The 21,058-nt window shown below is 43.5% G+C and overlaps 1 protein-coding gene across 1 annotated transcript in view; it reads right to left on the reverse strand.

The window, feature by feature from the left end:
* Positions 1 to 20,632, reverse strand: part of LMO7 (LIM domain 7) — a 211,480-nt gene extending 190,848 nt beyond the window's left edge. Inside the window, 1 exon segment of the mRNA XM_014453518.2 lies at positions 20,274 to 20,632. Coding sequence (XP_014309004.1) covers positions 20,274 to 20,333 — 60 coding nt within the window. The 5' untranslated portion in view covers positions 20,334 to 20,632.
* Positions 20,633 to 21,058: the final 426 nt, after the last annotated feature.

Genomic DNA, 21,058 nt, shown 5'->3' on the forward strand with positions numbered 1-21,058 from the left:
ATAAATAGTTTGTGTTATCCTAGTGAATTTAGACCTGAAATTCTGTTAATCAATAGATAATTCACAACTTGACATTAGGAATCCTATCTAATAATAGACAAACATGGTAATTGACCATACCTTTGCTACGCCTCCCATTGGCTAATCAGCGTGATATGCAAATTAACCGCCAACAAAGATGACGGCTAATTTGCATACTGCGGGCAGGGAGGGTCAGCGCCATCCCGCCTGCCCCGCCACCATCCGGGCCTGCTATTTGCCACCCGGGGCGGTGGGGTGGGACGGCGCCATCCCGCCTGCCCTGCTGCCATCCGGGCCTGCTATCTGCGCCCCGGGGCGGCGGGCGTCCCGTGTGCAACCCAACCCGGGGCGGCCGGGAGGGGCAGCAGCGATCCGCCGGCCCGCCTGGGCGTCCCATGTACGACCCAACCCAGGGCAGCCGGGCGGGGCAGCAGCAATCGGCCGGCCCGCCCAGGCGTGTCGTGTGCGACCCGACCCAGGGTGGCGGGGCAGGACAGCGTGGCTCCTCTGTTACCCCAGCTTCCTCATCACAGCTCCCTTGGGGGCCTAAGCCTTTAGTCGGACATTCCCCAAGAGCTCCCTGACTGATAGAAGGATGTCTGACTGCAAGCTTAGGCCTGATCCCCCGGGGAGTGGGCCTAAGTCGACAGGTGGACATCCCCCAAGGGGTCCTGGACTGCAAATGGGCGCAGGCCAGGCTGAGGGGACCCCCCCCCCCAAGTGCACACATTTTTGTGCACCGGGCGTCTAGTATTAGCCATATTTACATAAACATAAACTTAGGTCAGGTTGCACTAATCACTTAATGCATTGTGACCACAAATTATTAAAATTCATTGTGTACCTTTCTTTCTCTGCAGCCATAGTGGATCTCTCCATGGCGAATATTGAAATCATAAGACAACACTGAATCTAGTTTCTTTTCCATATAAAAAATGCACCCTCCTCATTTTCATCAATACACTATCCTCTGCCCTTCCCCGAGAAAAGAAATTTGGACTATAAATCAGGATTCTAGCAGGAAACCGATCACACTTCACAGGATTTAAATGAAGAGACTAAAGAAGGAAAGCTCTTACGAATGCATATCAAGAAGGAAGGGAACAAACAAGGGATGTCAAGACACAGACGGTAGCAAGAGTGGGAAGGCATCTTCCTGAGTGGCTGAGAAGGTCAGAGAAAGAAATACTATTGCTGAAAACCAGAAAAGAAATCTGGCCGTTGAGGACAGGCAGATGGAGTTTTAGTTGTGAAGGTTCTTGAGAGGCAGTGGGAGGGAATGAGGAAGAAACCTCTGATCCTTCTATTTTTCTTCCTTATCTCCATCTGACACATCCTAATGGTCAAATCCAATGGAGAGGCTAATTGGCTAAACAGCCAAGATGATGCAGACCTCAGGGGTGCCCCCGTGGCAGGTGGCACAGGAAGGGAGTATGATCAGATCTAGGAAAAGCTAGGGAATACATTGGGGTGGGCTGTGAAATTACACTGGACAATAATTGTGACTCTCACTCAATCCACATTTTTTCTACTCTTTTATTTTATGTTGCACAACTAAAATATACACACATATATTAGACTAGAGGCCCGGTGCATAGATTCGTGCACTGGGGGGGGCGGGGTGTCCCTCAGCCCAGCCGCACCCTCTTGCAGTCTGGGGCCCCTCGGGGGATGTCCGCCTGCCAGCAGTCAGGCATCCCTCTCGCATTCCAGGCCCCTCGCTCCTTACCACCCACCTGCAGCAGAGGCGGGAGAGGCTCCCGCACTGCCGCTGCACTCACCAGCCGTGAGCCCGGCTTCTGGCTGAGCAGCGCTCCCCCTGTGGAGCGCACTGACCACCAGGGGGCAGCTCCTGCATTGAGCATCTGCCCCCTGGTGGTCAGTGCACATCATAGCGACCAGTCATTCCGCAGTTCGGTCGATTTGCATATTAGGATTTTATCATATAGTATTTCTGGTTAAACACAATGAACTGGTTACACATCTCTCTTCATTGCCTCCCAAAACCCCACCAAAATGACAGCATAAAAATTTAAGGCCTTTATCCACAAGAACAAAGGGAATCAGAAAAGAGACAATAGAAGAAAACTTAACCAAAACTTTTGGGAAAAGAAAGGAAATTTCAACTTCAGAACATGCAAAGGGATACTTTAGAGGCAAAGCAGATGTTCCGGTAGAAAAGACTCAGAGTCTAGAGCAGTGATGGCGAACCTTTTGAGCTCGGCGTGTCAGCATTTTGAAAAACCCTAACTGAACTCTGGTGCCGTGTCACATATAGAAATTTTTTGATATTTGCAACCATAGTAAAACAAAGATTTATATTTTTGATATTTATTTTATATATTTAAATGCCATTTAACAAAGAAAAATCAACCAAAAAAATGAGTTCGCGTGGCACCTCTGACACACGTCATAGGTTCGCCATCACTGGTCTAGAGCCACCAGGTCCTTCAGGTAGAAGAGGGGTCATAAGGAAGATGGCTGGATATAAAGAGATTGACAGAAAATCTAGAGACCAATAGGACAAGGATCATCAGAAATTTAAAGGAAACTTTCAAAAGACCAAAGCCAAAAGAGAAAGAACAAAACAAAAAAAAAACCTCAAAAGAAATGGAGACAATTCATGGAACAAAAAATTAATAATAATATACTATCCTCAGAGAGCTAAGACACTAGATTGCAATCATAACAAAGCAAAATGCTATGAGAAAGGAACAATTGGAAAATAATTGCAGAAACTTCATTGTCAACATTGTCATCATCTTCCTCCTTTGTCACAAAACCCCAATATTGCTGGAAGCAGTGATGTGTCCAGCTAAAAACACTTTCTAGATCCCCTTGTAGATAAGGGTGACCAATGAAAAGTAGAAATATATAGGTGCACCTACAAGAAAGTTCTCTTTTACAGCACTGGCAGGACTTCGAAATGATCTCCTTCCAGCCTGGACCAGCCACAGCTAGTCCAGAAATGACTGGTACTTTTGAGTCCCACATTACACCAAATGCTGAGAATGCCACATCATAAGTTTGTACCCCAAAATGACACACCCAAAATGCAATTCTCCCCCAAAGTGTTTTGGTTTTGCAAAGGATTTTAATGTCACATTGGTCATTACAAGCACAGAGAGGGTTGCTGTTAACTAAAATGAATGATTGAAACCTGAATTTTAAATGACTTGGTAATAATCAAGGAGCCAGAAACTCATCTGGAATTTATTAAGCAAAGTAGATTCATTTCCTTACACAAAAAAGGATTACTGTAAATTGCAGTGTAGCTGTCAACCACATTCTTTTACCAGAACTAAGGCCACATTTCAAAAGTATCAGCAATTTGGCAAGTTATACCTTTAAGGACTTACAAGCGTTTTCCAAGTCTAAAAATGTTTGCAAATTGGCTTAAAAACAGCCAGTTGTATAAACCATCCTTTGAACAAATTTTTTTTTAAATGCATTTTTTTTTTCATGGAAACCATAAAAGCTTCTCTTTTCTAAAATAGCTCATTAGGCTAATTTTTAGTATGACATCATAAAAATGTTCTTGGAAAGATCTTACAATTGCCTCTTCCAAATTGAATACACCAGAAGAGCTAAATTAAAAGGATGACTCAAAGACACACAAAACATGAAAAGTAACTTACTGGACAGAAAAGATGCATAATGAACAAAAATATTTGAGATAATTTATTTATCTACTTATTTATGTAATGAAAAGAAGAAACATAACACATTGATCTACACATCCCCTATTCTCTAATGTGAAACTTCAAACAGATACTAGCTAAACAGAAGAGAGGAGTGAGTACAAGAACATATGACAATGTTTTCAACAGTGTGATAAATATGGAATTCTTTTCCTTCAATTTAAAAGATCTCAGGTAAGTCAGCTAACCTTAGATTTACATTATAAGTCCATTGACAGAAAAGAATCAATAACAAAAAAGTGCTAAAATGACCATGAGGATCCCTAGAGAGAAGATGACAGAAGTGCCATCAAGAAATAGAACCCATTACTCTTAAAGTATTTGTTCATTCCAACCTCAGTTTCTCACAGATTAAAAGATTTTTATTACAGTTTAAGAACAATATAGAAAGAACTTAACAAAAACCCACAATCACAAATTAGAGGTTAGGATAAACAGTAAGTTATCTAAGTGCACTGAGGGATTCACACACACACATATACACCGGACCTTAAAAATCTGCCATTCTAGGAAAGACAAAAAAACTCACCACTTAATAGTGCATTTTTTTATTATATACAGATTTGAGTAGACTAATAAGAATCAGAATAATGATGGCACTTACTATTTGCTGAGTACCTACATACATCCCAGATTCTTTTCTACAACTTATCACCACTTTGCAATCTTCACTGCATAGTTGTAAGAATTTAGGCCTGGGATGCTACATGCCTTGTCCATGGTCACACATTTTACTCTGGGATCTGCCATGTAAAAACTGTGCCTGTGTACCATGACCCCAACCCTGCCACTCCTGCCACTACACCATGCTAGAACACAGAAGAGACACAAAGACACAACATGCCAAAAATGTACACTTTCATGGCAACTATGTGTACTTATATTTAAAAGTTAGAAATGTTTTATTTCCTTTCTTATTAGCATCTGTTTCCAGATTAATAGGACTGGAAGCTTCATAGAGTCATTAAATCAAGCTAAGATATATGTATGCTAAACATTAAAAAAAAATCTCTTTACCAAATTATTATCAGGTAAAAACCCTGGGGACAGAAGAAACATTTTCCCTGTTTAGAAAAGAGGAAATAAATCCAAAAGATTAAAGTGACTTCCAGATGATCTTTAGCATGTCAAGGTCACAGATTTCTAAAATATAGCAGAGTGCTTCAACTTTAGTACTTTATATAGCAGACCAATGATTCTTTCAGACCTCTTGTCCTAAAGTATTCTTCCCTTGAATATGATGGCTTTGTACTTCTAATATACCTAATAATGTAGGCTGGGGTAGGGAATGGTTTTGTTAACCCAAATGAAGAGACTATTGATTTCTTGGTAACTCTTCTTACCTGTTCTCTCATGGGGCCCCTGCCCCTATACTAAGGCTTTCCAGACGAATTTTCTGAACCTTGGTTTGGCTTTCAAACTAACACTCCAAAACTGCACTGTGAACAAGTGAGAGACTGGTATCTTTCCAAGTTCAATGGCCTTGTTCCTAGTTTCTTCCCCCTTTATCAATTCTTCTAGTCCTGAACACTGTTGACAATCCTCTTCCTCGCTATCTTTCATGAACCAAGGGTTCCTTTAGGATCCCTAACACATTCCTGGGTATCTGCCTAGCTTTTAGACCATAACCTCCCTTTCCTCTTCCTGCTCCCTTAATAGAAGACAGCCCGAGGCTAAGTCCTTGTTCCTCTCTCTATGTGATATGCCTTTTCCCTCCACCGACTCATTCTGTCCCATGGGTTCCAACATCACCTGCTATGGCCATTACAGAAAACAATCAAAAGTCTTTATCTACAATTTGGTCTTGTAATTCCCATTACCTTCAAATAAACACCTTCCACACTAAGTAGACTTCTAGCTTCATTGTCCTGCAACAGGAAAGCGTATTGGACCCTTGCTCGTGCTAGTACTACCACTACCCAACTGAATTGCCCTCCACATTACTTTCCACCCATTGTCTTTCTGGTCCAGCTCAAAAAGGATCGTCTCTAGTAGCTTCCAAATGGTTTTCCCATCCTCAAACTTCCTGCAGATCCGCTGTCCAACATGCCCACTTTCATTCCACGCAGCCCTGGGACAGTCTCCCTCCTGTCAGGACAAGCCTCAGAAAGAACCACCGTAGCCAGTGTCCTGAGGGTCCCCTTCCTTGCCACACACGCACTGCTGATAAGCTCATAACTTCCCAACAGTAGGAAGTTACAGTCAAACCTCGGTTCTCGAACGTCTCCCATCTAGAACAATTTGGTTCTTGACCAATTTGTTCATGGGAAAAATGTCTTGGGTGTCAAATCAAACTTGGGTCTTCGACCTGACAACCATTTCATGCTAATACCTCGGCATGACAAAAAGCTTCTCTCAGTCAACAAAGGAAAGAATGCTTTTGTTGCTGGCAAAATGGAAGATTAACACAAATTTAAAACAACAAGGCCATCAAGAGTGCTAATGTGCCCTACCAGTGTGACTCAGTGGTTGAGTGTCGACCTATGAACCAGGAGGTCACGGTTCCATTCCCGGTCAAAGTACATGCCTGGGTTGCAGGCTCAATCCCCAGTAGGGGGCGTGCAGGAGGCAGCTGATCAATGATTCTCTCATCATTGATGTTTCTACCTCTCTCTCCCTCTCTTCCTCTCTGAAATCAATAAAAAAATATTTTTCAAAAAAGAATGCTAATGTTGCTAAGGGTATTCACAGGTAACTGAAGAGGTAGAAAAACTGTTGTTGATGTGTATAAAGGAAAAGCAGTTAGCCAGTGACAGCATTTCAGAGGCAGTAATATCTGAACAAGGAAAAATGCCACATGCTGACCTGAAAGACACCCCAGGAATGAGTGCTGAAAGTGATTAGTTTAATGCTAGTAGGAGGTGGTTTGATAAATTTAAGAATATAAGTATTTATCTATAGATTAAACAGTACATTAGACATGTATGGTAAATAGAAAGGTTAAAACAGGAAGTCATTTGTGGGTCTCAAACGGATTAATCAAATTTACTTTCTTTCTAATGGGGAAAAATCACTTAATTTTTCAAACAAATTGCTTCTGGGACAGCCTTCTGGAACTAATTAAGTTCGAGAACCCAGGTTCCAATGAATTCACATCTTCGTGTGAATTTATACGGTGCCTTATATAAAGTCTAAGCCAGTGATGGCAAACTTTTTGAGCTCGGCGTGTCAGCATTTTGAAAAACCCTAACTTAACTCTGGTGCCGTGTCACATATAGAAATTTTTTGATATTTGCAACCATAGTAAAACAAAGATTTATATTTTTGATATTTATTTTATATATTTAAATTCCAGTTAACAAAGAAAAATCAACCAAAAAAATGAGTTCGCGTGTCACCTCTGACATGCGTGTCATAGGTTCGCCATCACTGGTCTAAGCACTTTCCTATGCTTCTTAACTAAGCCCTAATTGTGAAATAAGAAAAGTGGGGGGAGGGGGGACGTGAAAAGAGACAGAGGCAACACGTAGCATAGCTAACAGCACAACACAGTGCATGTGCCAAAACAGCAGGTACAACCATAAACGGAGGGAAACAGAGGAAACTAAACGAAGTGGTTGAGAGCTTGAGTTTTTGTGTTAGAAAAATCCAACTTCAAATACTGGTCTATCAGTATCAGCTGTGTGGAGTTGGGAAAGAAAACTTCTCTAAGCCACTCTTTTCTCATCTATATAAAATACATACATTTATAAAAAGAACAATATCACTTAACTCATATGACAGCTAAGAGGAGTAACTTTTTTAAAAAAAAGTTAAGTGAAAATTAGTTTTAATCAGAACAGACAAGTTTTATCTTCTCTTTTCCCTCGTTTCTGAACAAAGCCCTTTGGCAGCCTCCTCTCCTCAGTTGCATGTGCCATTTCAGCACTATTCCTGACAAAATGGAATAAACAGCAGCACTTTGGAAGCATGAGGTAGGCCTCTGATGTTCGAGTTGGGGCAGAGGGAAGGAATGTTCCTGTTCTCAAATTTTAACTTATTTTCTTCTATTTCTAAACAAGGTAAAGCTATTTCTTGCTTCTCTATCTCCAATTAGCACTATGTATAATCCATGCTCAAGCTAGAGCTCATTCATCAGTGAGTTGTAAGATACTTTTATGACTAATCCTCAAAGTTTCATGACAGTGTATTGTCCCTAGTGCAGAATACTCAGCTAAGAAGACTCATCTTCAAATTTTCTGAGATGTTTATTATCCTATATAATAAAAGCCTAATATGCTAAGTGCGAGGTCATCTGGTCATCCGTTCAACCAATCAAAGCATAATATGCCAATGATATGCTAAGGCCGCTCAACCACTCGCTATGACGTGCACTGACCACCAGGGGGCAGATGCTCCGATTGGTAGGTTAGCTTACTGCTGGAGTCTGGCCAATCGGGACTGAGCGAGAAGGACCAGACACGCCCTGGAGCCCTTCTGTGGTCCCTCCCCGGCTGGCCAACCTCCTGCATCCCTCCCTGGCCTCCCTGATGGGGTTCCTCGGCTTGGCCTGTGCCCTCTCGCAATCCAGGACCCTTCGGGCGATGTCAGAGAGCTGGTTTCAGCCCAACAGTGGAATGACTGGTCTCTATGACACACACTGACCAGCAGGGGGCAGACTCTCAACGCAGGAGCTGCCCCCTGGTGGTCAGTGTGCTCCCACAGGGGGAGCACCGCTCAGCCAGAAGCCAGGTTCACGGCTGGCGAGTGCATCAGCGGTGGCGGGAGCCTCTCCTGCCTCCGCGGCAGCACTAAGGTTGTCCAACTGACAGCTTAGGCCCGCTCCCCGCAGGGTTGAGCGGTTGAGCAGGGAGCGGGCTTAAGTCATCAGTCGGACATCCCCCAAGGGCTCCCAAACTACAAGAGGGCACAGGCTGGGCTGAGGGACTGCCCCCACGAGTGCACGAATTTCGTGCACTGGACGTCTAGTCTTTTGATACTTGTTTACCTTGGGAATCTTTACAATTGGACGAACAACGCCCATTTCTCATGGTTTAAACTCCCTTTGTTAAAACAACATGCTTTAAACAATCTAGAACTGAACTTGAAGTAGAAACCCTAATAAATCAAAACCAACTTCTCTTGTTGAATGAAGCACAGCCAGCAAGACAGTCATATCACAGGTAAAAAGAAAAATCCAGAGGACAACTGAAGGACATGTTTCCAGGAGGGAGGTGTCAACTGTGTCTGATGCTGTTGATAGACTGACAATATTTGTTTGGACAAAAGTTCCAAACTGATTGCACACCACTCAAGAAGTAAAGGTTAAATGTTTATTTTTTCCTTCCCCGGATAGAATGAAAGGCTCTAAAGTCTAATGAGAAAGAATTCCAGAATCAAAGTTTATAATGAGATAGGCAATGACTGCCCTTCCTTTGGATATTATAAATTGGTGGTGTGAAAAAATAATTCAGTTATTTTCTTCCCAGCTCAGACATCTAGGTCACATATCAATCCAGTCAAGAAGGCAAAATCTTTGATTATGGTCTTTACTTCAGTACTTACATGACTAAAACACTAACTAGAAAGTATCCTCATCAAAACATGCCATATAGCCGAAACCGGTTTGGCTCAGTGGATAGAGCATCAACCTGCGGACTGAAGGGTCCCGGGTTCGATTCCAGTCAAGGGCATGTACCTGGTTGCGGGCACATCCCCAGTGGGAGTTGTACAGGAGGCAGCTGATCGATGTTTCTCTCATTGATGTTTCTAACTCTCTATCTCTCTCCCTTCCTCTCTGTAAAAAAAATCAATAAAATATATTTTTTTTTAAAAAACAAAAAAAAAAAAACATGACATATTTTGAAAACACTGTGCAATAAAAGTCTGTAGTACTTGTGCTAAGCCATGGACTACTAGATCATATAAAAGAAGAAAGATCCTATCGAATAAAGAGGGAATATGCTAATTGGCCCTCATGCCATTGCAAAGATGGCAATGCCCACAGCCAATAAGGAGGGAATATGCTAATTGACTGTCCCGCCTTCAAAGATGGTGGCACCCACAGCCAATAAGGAGGAAATATGCTAATTGCTGCCCCACCTCAAAGATGGAAGCGCCCACAGCCAATAAGGGGGGAATATTCTAATTGACTGCCCCGCCCTCAAAGATGGCGGCACCCAGTCCCCTCAGCCCTGCCAGGGCCTTGCCGAGCGCCTGCCTCTAGATTCCCCCAGTCTCTTCAGCCCCACAGCCACCCAGGGCCGCCTGAGGCTCAGGTAACCAGGGCCGGCTGAGGCTTGCACTGCCGGCAGTGGCAGCAGCAGAGGTGTGATGGGGCGTCACCTTCCCCTGATCACCAGGTCGCCTCCCGCCCCTGAGGGCTCCCAGACTGTGAGAGGGGGCAGGCTGAGCTGAAGGACCCCCCTCCAGTGCATGAATTTTCATGCACCGGGCCTCTAGTACTTTTACAAATGGTAATAATATAGAAGAAACTAGTTACATAAAATTTATCTCCTACTCCAGCTCAAAATATAACTCAGTGGCACCATATAAAAACACTTCTCTTTTATAACACTTTAAATGGTTTACTGAGCACTAATACATTCACTTAGACCAGTGGTTGGCAAACTGAGGCTCACAAGCCACATGCGGCTCTTTGGCCCCTTGAGTGTGGCTCTTCCACAAAATACCAATTTCTGCCTTCTGCGCATGGGCCACGAAGTTTCAATCACACTATACGTGTGTGCCCGCACGTGGTATTTTGTGGAAGAGCCACACTCAAGGGGCCAAAGAGCCGCATGTGGCTCGTGAGCCGCAATTTGCCAACCACTGACTTAGACACATAACACATACATCTAAAGCTTGCAATTGCTCAGAGTGTCTATCAGCAGCTCTGTAGCTTATATAATACTGTAATTGCTCATCATGCGCACTCCAGGCACTAACATCACAAGACAGAACCTGTTGTGTGCAGGACTAGTCAAAAATGGAAAATAGCTGGTCTTACCACTTTCGGTGGAATGAAGACCAGGAGCCCATTCTCTTCCTGACTTAGAAATCGTTTACCAGGATTACTGATCAGTGTCACTCGCCCAGGCAGTTAAGAATGTAGGGATTAAGAAGTGAGGCTATGGAGTCAAACTGTCTGGGTTCAAATCCCCAACTAACACTTACTAGTCCTAGTGTTCCTTGAACAACTTATTTTACCTCTCACCCTGCTTTTGCCTCATCTGAAAAAAAATGCCCTGAGGTAATAATGGCCCTTGGTTATAAGGGTATGCATGTATAATACACTGGCCACCACCTATCCTGCACATGGCGGGGGAAATAAAAACACCACCAGTTGCTCCAATTGTCAGTTACTCACCTTCTCTTGTAAAACCTTCACTAGTAGGTATCTCACTATTCAAGTCAGCCCATGCTGGTGTAGGGCAGCTCTTTATCAGCAGAAGGGTCTTGAAAATACTTGAGCCAAATAAAAAGTCGCACTGTAACCAATCAGTGATGACCAGTTCTGCCCTCTGAACGCACACATTTTTCTAACTGCTCTCCTTAAGAAAATGCCACTGTATTTAAAGGCATAATGCCTGGTGCTGTCCAACATCATCTACTAGTAAATTCACTCAAGCACCAAACTGAGCATACTGTACCCAGAAATTAGAACCAGTCTTCAAGCACCCCATCGGGGAAGAAATTACAATCTGGGAAGGCTGCTTATGGGCCTGTGTTCAGATTCATTTATAGAATTTGCTAATGTCCATCTTCTTAGAGCAGAGGGGCAGATTGAGAGCATTAAATCTCTTTTCTCCAAGTTGTGCACATGTGACAGCTCTTACCCTGATTAAGAGCTTTGGGTACATCCAAGGTGCTTTTAAAGAAACACACCCAATAATTACCTTCAGAAACTAAAGAGTAAGCACAGGTACGCATAATTTATTGTTCCTTGGACTCAAATACATTTGTGACAGACACTTAACAGGCTTAAGACGATCTGCAAACATCAGTTAAGTAAGCCAAGCTTTTTGACTGGACACAAAACGTTCATTCCTTCAACAAGAACTTTCTGTAGGACAGGGGAACAACGCAAACGGCTCCATCTGCAGATGGTAACAGATGAAGCAGTTCACCCTCCAAAGTCTAGTTTCTCCAAATTAGAAGAGTCGGGCAAATTGGTTGAAGTTGTGTATTTCTTAACATTCTCGAAACAAGTGCTTTTCTAGAACTCAAATGCTGTTACGCTGAGAAGGAGTTTAGAAAGGAAGGGGGAGGTCAAAGGAACCAGTTAGTCCCAAAGCAGTTCCTTAGGGGCCAAGGCACCCTGGCATGCAGAGGGAGACAGCGCTCAAGCACTGCATGGAAGGACAGGAACCAGCTGGGCTGAGTAAGTCAGCACACGCCCTGCCACACATCAGGGCACGATTCCTCTCAGCCTGGGAGAAGCTTTAAGAATGTCTAGGCCTTACAAATGGATGAAGAAACATCAAGGTGCTCTGCTCCCTCAAAACGGTCAACTGTTCCATTCTTCATCTCATCATTTTGTTGAGAATTCCAAAGGTCCATCTCCAAACAACCCAAACGAAAAGCAAGACCACCCAGGGACACTTCCTTAATGGCCCTCCCATATCCATGACCTTGGACAAGACTTGGACACCAGGACAGACTCTGAGCCTTTTGTGATCTCCTTTAGAGGGGACAGAGCACACCTTCATCCTTCCTCACTGGGGGAAACCCAATAAGTCATCTGTTAGATAAATGCCTAATATCATTAGTGATCTGAGAAAAAGTAGAACATTATCTTTCATCTGTTTATTTAAAGGGAAAATGCAAATGACAATTTTCAATTCTGGCCAGAATATGGAGAAGTTGTGATCCTCACTCCCTGGTCATGATTGCAAATTAGCACAGAGCTTTCAGGGGATAACTTGGTGATATGCATCAAGAACCAGAAAATCATTAATTCCCTTTGGCCCAGTTAGCCCACCTCTCTAATGGGTTCAGGGACACTGTTTCATTAAAGACACCGTCCTTTATAACAGGTCCACTTTCAGCTCTCAGCGCACCAGCACACTGGGAGGATCCAGAATGACTGACACTGTACTGGAATCCTCCCGGTTCCTCAGGAAATACCTTGACTTATCTGTTTATACTTCCTGGAGTCAGACTATTTTAAAGGCATCCCTACCCTGGTTCCTATTTGTGTGAATCAGTTCCTTCCCAAGAGGATTTTTTGAACTCCCTCTTCCACCACCCTTCCTGTCCTAGGATCCTTTCTTCTGTGTTTGCCAACCAAAGAGGTGTTTAAGTGATAGTAAAAATGCTGCTAAAGTAAAAAAGGAACAAACTGATATCAAGACATTGTATGGCTGTTCAAAACTACAATGAGATACCCTAGCCAGTTTGGCTCAGTGGATAAAGTGTCAGCCTGTGGACTGAAGGGTCCTGGGTTCGATTCCAGTCAAGGGCATGTACCTAGGTTGCAGGTTTCCGGCCCTGGTCGGGGTATGTGCAGGAGGCAACCAATAGATGTATCACTGTCACATCAGTGTTTCTCTCTGTCTCTCCCTCTCCCTTTCACTCTCTCTAAAAATCAATGGAAAAATATCCTCGGAGGAGGATTAACCAAAAATAAATAAATAAATAAATTTTTTTAAAAAAAACTATCCTAAGAAAGCTATGACGATAGAAATCAGGAGAGTAGTTGTCTGTATGAGAGGTAGAGACTGACTCCTTCTGGAAGGAAATTTCTTGAGGGATAAGAAATTTTTTTATTGATTTGAAAGAGAGAAAGGGAGACAGAGAAAACATGGATCTATTTTTCCACTTGTTAATGCATTCACTGATTGGTCTCTTATGTGCCCTGATCAAGGATCGAACCTGCAACCTTAGTGTATCAGGACGGTGCTCTAACCAACTGAGCTGCCTGGCCAGGGCCAAAATGTTTTATGTTCTGATTGGGGTGCTGGGTACATGAGTATATATATTTGACAAAACTCCTGCAAAAGCACACTTAAAATATATGCATTCCACTGCATGGAAACATTATCTAAGTAAAAATAAAGTACCCTGAGCAATTGCTAAAAGTTGTGCTGAATGCAACTTCAATATCTCGCAACTAGTTATAAAGCCACGATGTCCTAGCCCAGTGGGCAAATGTGTTAGCCCCACTCCAGCCTCATCTCAAATGCTACCTCTTCTGTGAGCCTGCCTGACTCACCAGGCCGACTCAGGCTGCCTCCTAAATGCCTTCACTACACACTGGGCAAACTTTCATTATACCAACTGTCCTTAAAGCCCCATTTTTAAATTTTGTTAAAGCTGCAGTCTTTTTATCAGACACCATGCCAAAGCCTCCAGCGAAAGCTAAGATACTGTTCCTGCCCTCAGTGAGTTTGTAATCTAGAATGGAGAGATGGATAGAATTAGCCGCAGTGTGCAAAAAGACAGATTTACACAAGCAACAAAGAAGAGGAACAATGGGTGGGGTGAAGGTGTGGTGGTTCAGAAAAGGCCTCACATAAAGGTTGATTTCAACCCAAGTTTGGAAGAATGAGAGCGAGTAATGGGTATTAGGTAAACAAGGAATCAGGAGCAGTGGGGTCACAGCAGGCTGGAGGGGGGGAAAAGGGCATCCTGGGCGTGAGGAACCCACGCAAGGCCTGGGGAGCACGAACTGCGTTACACTCAGCATCTCCTTTCACGGCACGACCACCGGGGAGGCTCAAAGAAGAAAACTGAGGCCCACAGGAGAAACAGCAGAGCCAGGACTTGCACAATGATTTGATTCCAAAACTGTGCTTCCTCCCTACTTTTTTTTGTTTTTTAGTTATTGAGATAATTGACATACAGCTCTAAGTCTAAGGCAGTGATGGCGAACCTATGACACGCGTGTCAGAGGTGACAGGCGAACTCATTTTTTTGGTTGATTTTTCTTTGTTAAATGGCATTTAAATATACAAAATAAATATCAAAAATATAAGTCTTTGTGTTACTATGGTTTTAAATATCAAAAAATTTCTATATGTGACACGGCACCAGAGTTAAGTTAGGGTTTTTCAAAATGCTGACACGCCGAGCTCATTGGTCTAAGGAGTTCAGTATAATGACTTGACTTACATACCAGCATACATACCAGCATATAGAGAAATGAATACCATAGTAAGTTCAGTCAACACCCATCTCCTCATGTAGTTACACACAAAAAACATTTTTTTCCTTGTGATGCAAACTTTTAGGATCTACTCTCTTAGCACCTTTCAAATATATATGTGGTCACCCTAAATTGACTGAAAGTAGTCAAAAGATACAAACTTCCAGTTAAAAGATAAATTAGTACAGGGCCCTGGGCTGGGTAGCTCAGTTGGTTGGAGTACTGTCCTGTACCCCAAAAGGTTGTGGGTTTGATTCCCAGTCAGGGCACATACCTGGGTTGCAGGTTCAGTCCCTGGTTGGGGCTCGTATGGGAAGGAACTGATCAATGTTCGTTCTCTCTCTCTCTCTCTCTCTCTCTCTCTCATCCTCTCACACCCTCTCTCACTACAAACCAATAAAAACATATTGATTTATTGGATTTTTTTTTAAAAAAGGAAAACCATCAATAAACAACAAGAAAGGCCACTGCATGGGAGAACATATTTGCCAATGTTATCTCAGAGAAGGGTTCAATCTCCAAAATTTACAGGGAACTCATACAACTTAACAAAAGGAAGATAAACAATCCAATCAAAAAATGGGCAAAGGACGTAGACACTTTTTGAAAAAGGACATACAGAAAGCCAAGAGACATATGAAAACATGCTCTAAGTCACTAATCATCCGAGAGATGCAAATCAAAACAATGAGGTACCATCTCACACCTGTCAGAATGGCTATCATCAACAAATCAACAAACGACAAGGGCTGGCCAGGATGCGGAGAAAAAGGAACTCTTGTGCACTGCTGGTGGGAATGCAAACTAGTGTAGCCACTGTGGAAAACAGTATGGAATTTCCTCAAAATGTTAAAAATGGAACTCCCATTCGACCCAGTAATCCCACTTTTAAGAATATATGTCAAGAAATCAGAAACACCAATCAGAAAGAACATATTCACCTCTATGTTCATAGCAGCACAATTTACTGGTACAATAGCTAAGATTTGGAAACAGCCTAGGTGCCTATCAGCAGATAAGTGGATTAGAAAACCATGGTACAACTATACAATAGAATACTACACTGCTATAAAAAGAAGAAACTTTTATCATTTGCAACAGCATGAATGGACCTGGAGAGCAATATGCTAAGTGAAATAAGGCAGTCAGAGAAAGATCAATATCACATGATCTCACTCATTTGTGGAATATAATGAACATAAACTGATGAACAAAAATAGATCCAGAGACAGAGAAACACTGAATAGAAAGTCAAACCTCAGAGGGTTTCATATATATAGATTGCTGACTTTAAAAATCTTCTCATGACTCCCCAAAAAACAAGGATAACAAAATCAGGTTTTTATTCTGAAAACATAATTTTGACAGCAACAGCTAGTATAAGAATTGGTTGGGGGTTTTTTTGTTTGTTTTTTGGTTTTCTTTGGTTTATTCTCTCCCGAGGATATTTTTCCATTGATTTTATTGAGAGAATGGAGGGGGAGAAACAGAGAGAAAGAGAGAGAGAGAGAGAGAGAGAGAGAGAGAGAGAGAGAGAAACACCAATGTGAGAAAGACACATGGATTGATTGCCTCCCACATGGGGATTGAGCCTGCAACTGAGGTACGTGCCCTTGGCCACGATCAAACCTGGGACCCTTCAGTCCACGGGCCAATGCTCTAGCCACTGAGTCAAACTGGCTAGGGCAAGAATTGCTTTCTAAAATTTAAAATGCTTAACAAATATTTACCATCATAGGATTTTCCATTTTAATTTCTGTTAGTTGAAATTCTATTGTAATTACCCAAAAAAGTTCTATGAATTCAGTAACATTTTCCAATGAATGTTTGTCACTCACCATACATCTGGAAAGCAACAGTACAAAACCATGAGAGCTGCGTCTACAGACAACACTGGCATGCACAAGGATTCATGTGCACCAGGCAAACCCTTTCAGACCAGACACTAGGAGAAGGGATGCAGTTTACAGGAAAGAGGAAAACCACTCGGAAGGATTTTGCCTCTATCAATGGGGTACCTGCACAGTGCAATTCTTTCATGACTCAGCACCAAAGTTAAACATAGATGGTGACTAGAACATCCCTGGAGGATAAAAATGGGGGCTGGTGGAGAAACAGACCAGCCGGAAGCACTAGGGAAGGATTCATATTCGGTTGCCAGGCATGGCAATGAGCTCTGTTGGCATCCCTTCAGTCCTTCTGCAGGGTGACAGTGATACTAAAGAATCAAACCCAGAGATAACAGGAAGAGCAGGTGAGCAGGGAGGTGGTGAAGTAAGTTAGCCTCTTCTGCTCTAGCCGTAAATATTACTGTATTTAAACCTCAACCTAGACAGGTACGTTAACTCACACACCGGAAACAGGCGACCAACCAATGCAATGAGCCATATACCCAGTGTCCAATCTCACTGGTATTTTGACTGATTACTACAAGGCATGTTAATGCCTCAAAACAGAGAGACAGAGGAAGCTATTAGGCACAGAAAATTAAAAGGTGCTGCAGAGAAGGACTAAAATTAGAGGGTTCGCACTGCATTTTCTACCACTGCATCATCCACTCCATGACCTTCCTGAAATCAAGCTTCCCCTCTGCCTTTGCCTTCAAACCACTACATATTTGGTTTTAAACTAGTGTTTAATCATAAACCAGCTCTGCTACATTATTAATATTCCAAACAGCATTTTCAACCAGATAATATCCAACAGCATTATGTTGAATTACCTCAAAGAGTAGCATTCCTACATTTGTTTAGAATTGAAAACTAAACTAACCAGAGGTTAAGTATAAATATACTGTAAAGTATCTATGTACAATTTGAAATAAATAAAAACAAGAGTCATAAAATGATAATAATTGGCAGAATAACAACCACTAGCCCTTACCTCACTCCTTCGCCTTCCCTCCCAAGATAAAATAAATAAAACTTTAACTCTGATGTGGCAATAATACATTAGCTATATAAAAATCACAGGTGGAGAGTGGAAATGGCAAGGACATACTGACATGGACTCTGGTCACCAAAGTTTTACAAGGTTATTAGAGTTTCCTGACCTTGGGTTATTCAAAGCAGCAGCTAAGAATAAAGGTAGATCATATTATAGATAATGTACATATTATATAATGTACTATTATAATGCATATATGTCTATATATATACATACACACACACACACTCATATGAATGACCCACTTATGCTTCAATATATGTAAAGTATAGCAGAAAGAAAAAATGGAGCAAGAATATTAGCAAGCAAGAGAAAAATTTACACTATAATCTTCCTCACTTTCCAAAATACTTTATAAAATAGGCTTTGGAACCAATATTTTATCTTCAAATTAGGGGTTCTCAGAGTTAAAGAGGTTGTGGCCATGAGAGAGTCATTCGTTCGGCTTCTTTTGGCAAAAACAGTACTTTAAATTATGTGTTTTGGTTGTAAAGGCAAAGCTAAGGAGACAAGTAAATCTGGACACTGAAAATAAACCTAAAAGTGAACACACTGCTGTCACTTCAAGTGCCCACAGCAGAGCAGAGAGTATGTAAATATATAAATCCATTTATTCACATATCTGCAATAAACACACTGCCTTGCTCCCTGTGGCACCAGGGAAAAAAATCACTTATTTTAGCTTGATTAATTATATTAAAATCATATACCAAAACCTTTAAAAAGATTTGGCTCTCTGCTAATGATGAACAAAACATTAGAGTTGCCACATCATTGCTGAAAAACACTTTTAGATGGGGTGGGATGGGAGTGGGAAGATGAGCACATTTACCCTGCACTCTATCTTTTATCACAAAACACTTCCCCAACTTTTTTAAACATAAATTTCTCACAGAAATCCTACACAATTATGAGCAAGCTACAATAAACCAGGAATTTCCAGATTTCAAAAGTATGCATACTAAAAAGAAAATGTGTGAAATCATGCATAGCCACAGATTTCCTGAAGCAAATACACAACATGCAGATACAAACTCCACACGGGAGCCATGTGTGACCAAAAAAATGTCCCCATATGTCTTCCCTTCTCCCTCCCTCCATCCCCAACACTCAAATACAAAAAGGGGCATTTAATTTCTCTTCTAAAATTATACAACACAAACACTACTAATGGGAAATTACCTTTAGTAGCCCTGACTTTTCAAAGTTGATGAATGAGGGAAGTTACTTCTCTTAACTACATTGCTGGAATTTTTCCACTCTCAATTCAATTCAAAATACCGTGTTTATTCTTCTCCCAACCTCCCCATACACACCCCCCTTCACATCTTTCTAAGTCACCTTCAGATGCTCAAAGTTTCAGTCCAGAAAAGACACCAAAAGTTAATTTCTTAGACCTTCCCTACTGTCTAATGGATAATGCTACTCACATTTCACATTCCTTTATTTAGAGTAAAAAGTCTAACGTTGAAAGTTTATTCTCTTTTTTTTTTTCAACATAAGTATATTTATTTTAAGGACAAATGAATTATTTTTCAGCCCTTTGCTTTGGAATTCTTGAATATGGTATTTTTCCATAGCATAATCTTTAAACCTAATTTTCATTTTTAAATACTTTAAGACATATTTAAATATAAATGAACTGAATATGCATTATTAAATTTGAACTAAATAGGAATAAGCTAACACCTGACATCAATAACTCCTCAATGACTTCAAGGCAGGTGCAGGCAACGATTTTCTAACAAGCAATTGTCCTTGATTCACATCTGCTGGGAAGACTTCTTTAGCATCATTTAAAAAGTCACCTTTTTCATCCAGTAGAATGCATAATGGCCAGAAGCGATGGAGTTAACCTTCAACACATGTTAACCCTAAGATGTTGATGAAGAAGCCTCTAAAAGACCGTCTTCTTTTTTTAATGGGAAAGAAGGGGATGGAAGATCTTGCCTCTGAGGCACAGCTGGGAAAGTAACAACCCTTCAGTGAGGGACCCCAGGATATCTCATCTCATCAATGCAGACTTTGAATAAATACAAGCCCTGACCTCCACCCACCCCACCCCCATCCCCAGGGCTCCGGATTGCCCAGAGAACGCACCGCCCTAGGGCTACACTCCCCCACCAGCCCTCCCACACCACACACGCGCCCGTGCAGGCGTGCGTCGGGCATCTCCACATCTTCCACAGAAAAGCACCGCAGGACCCCGGGGCCGGCTCCGTCCCTCAGGGAGACACCCCGGGGGCCCGGTGCCTTCGCGGGCTGGTCCACAGGGATGCGCAGTCCCGGCACCCGGGTGGGTCGGCGCCGGAACGTGCCCTGGCAGAGGAGCTCTGGGCACCTCGGCGAGACCGTCGCGGGGGAGGGCAGAGTTAAGCTTCGCTGGACGTTAAAGAATCGGAGAAGCAGAACTTCCAAAGTCCCCCAACTGCACGCGCAAACCAGCCGGCAGCCAAGCGCCCGGGAAGAGGCTGAAGCGCCCTCGCCTCGCGACGCCCGCAAACCCGTGCGCCCAGGACGGGAGTAAAGGCACTCACCTCCACCCATCTCTGGGCTTCGGCGAACGCCACGGCGCAGCCGGCCTCGACCTCCTGCATCGCTGCCAGGACCGGGGCGAGAGGGGGAGAGAGACGCGTGGGCGCGGGGAGGGGCCGGGGTCGCTCGCGGTCTCGGCCGCCGCCCCAGCCTCGGCTCCGGCTGCGAGGCGCTCGGGTCCTCCCTCCCTTTGTTGCGCTCCGCAGATCGGTAAGACCTCGAACCTACAAGAACTTGAAGACGTGGCTCTCTCCGGACTCTAGAAATCTACCCCGGTTCCGCTGGGACACGAGCAGCGGGGAGGGCGACCCGTGGCGGCGCGCGGCTCCGACAACTGTTCGGACTTCAAAAGTCGCTGCAAGTCGCCGGGCGCCACTGCCCCTCCCCAATGGCCCCGCCCCAGCCCACCCCGGGCCGCCCAGTCTCCGCTTCCGTCCGCCCCCCTGCGGCTCCCCCGGGCTCCCCGGCCGCCACCGCCTTTGTGGTCAGCCTGTCTGGGCCCGGGATGCCACGGGCAGCCAGGGACCCGGGCTCGGGGCAAGCTCCCGCTCGCGCTGCCCGCCCGACCGCAGCTCTACTCTGAGGGATGCGCTCTCGGCCCGCATCCCTCTCGTCCTCGCCCGCCCGGCGCTCCTCTCTCTGGGGGCCGCTGGAACGGGTCCCCGGGCTCGAGCCGCTGAAACCAGAAATAGTTGACAAATTTCCCCTTCTCGGTAAGAGAGTTCTCTTGGCCGCGGACTCGCCAGCCATCTCTGTACTGTGTCGACCGGGCGGGGGTTCTGTCCAG

This window comes from Myotis lucifugus, unplaced genomic scaffold, assembly GCF_000147115.1.
Source record: "Myotis lucifugus unplaced genomic scaffold, Myoluc2.0 scaffold_24, whole genome shotgun sequence".
NCBI classification, from domain to species: domain Eukaryota; kingdom Metazoa; phylum Chordata; class Mammalia; order Chiroptera; family Vespertilionidae; genus Myotis; species Myotis lucifugus.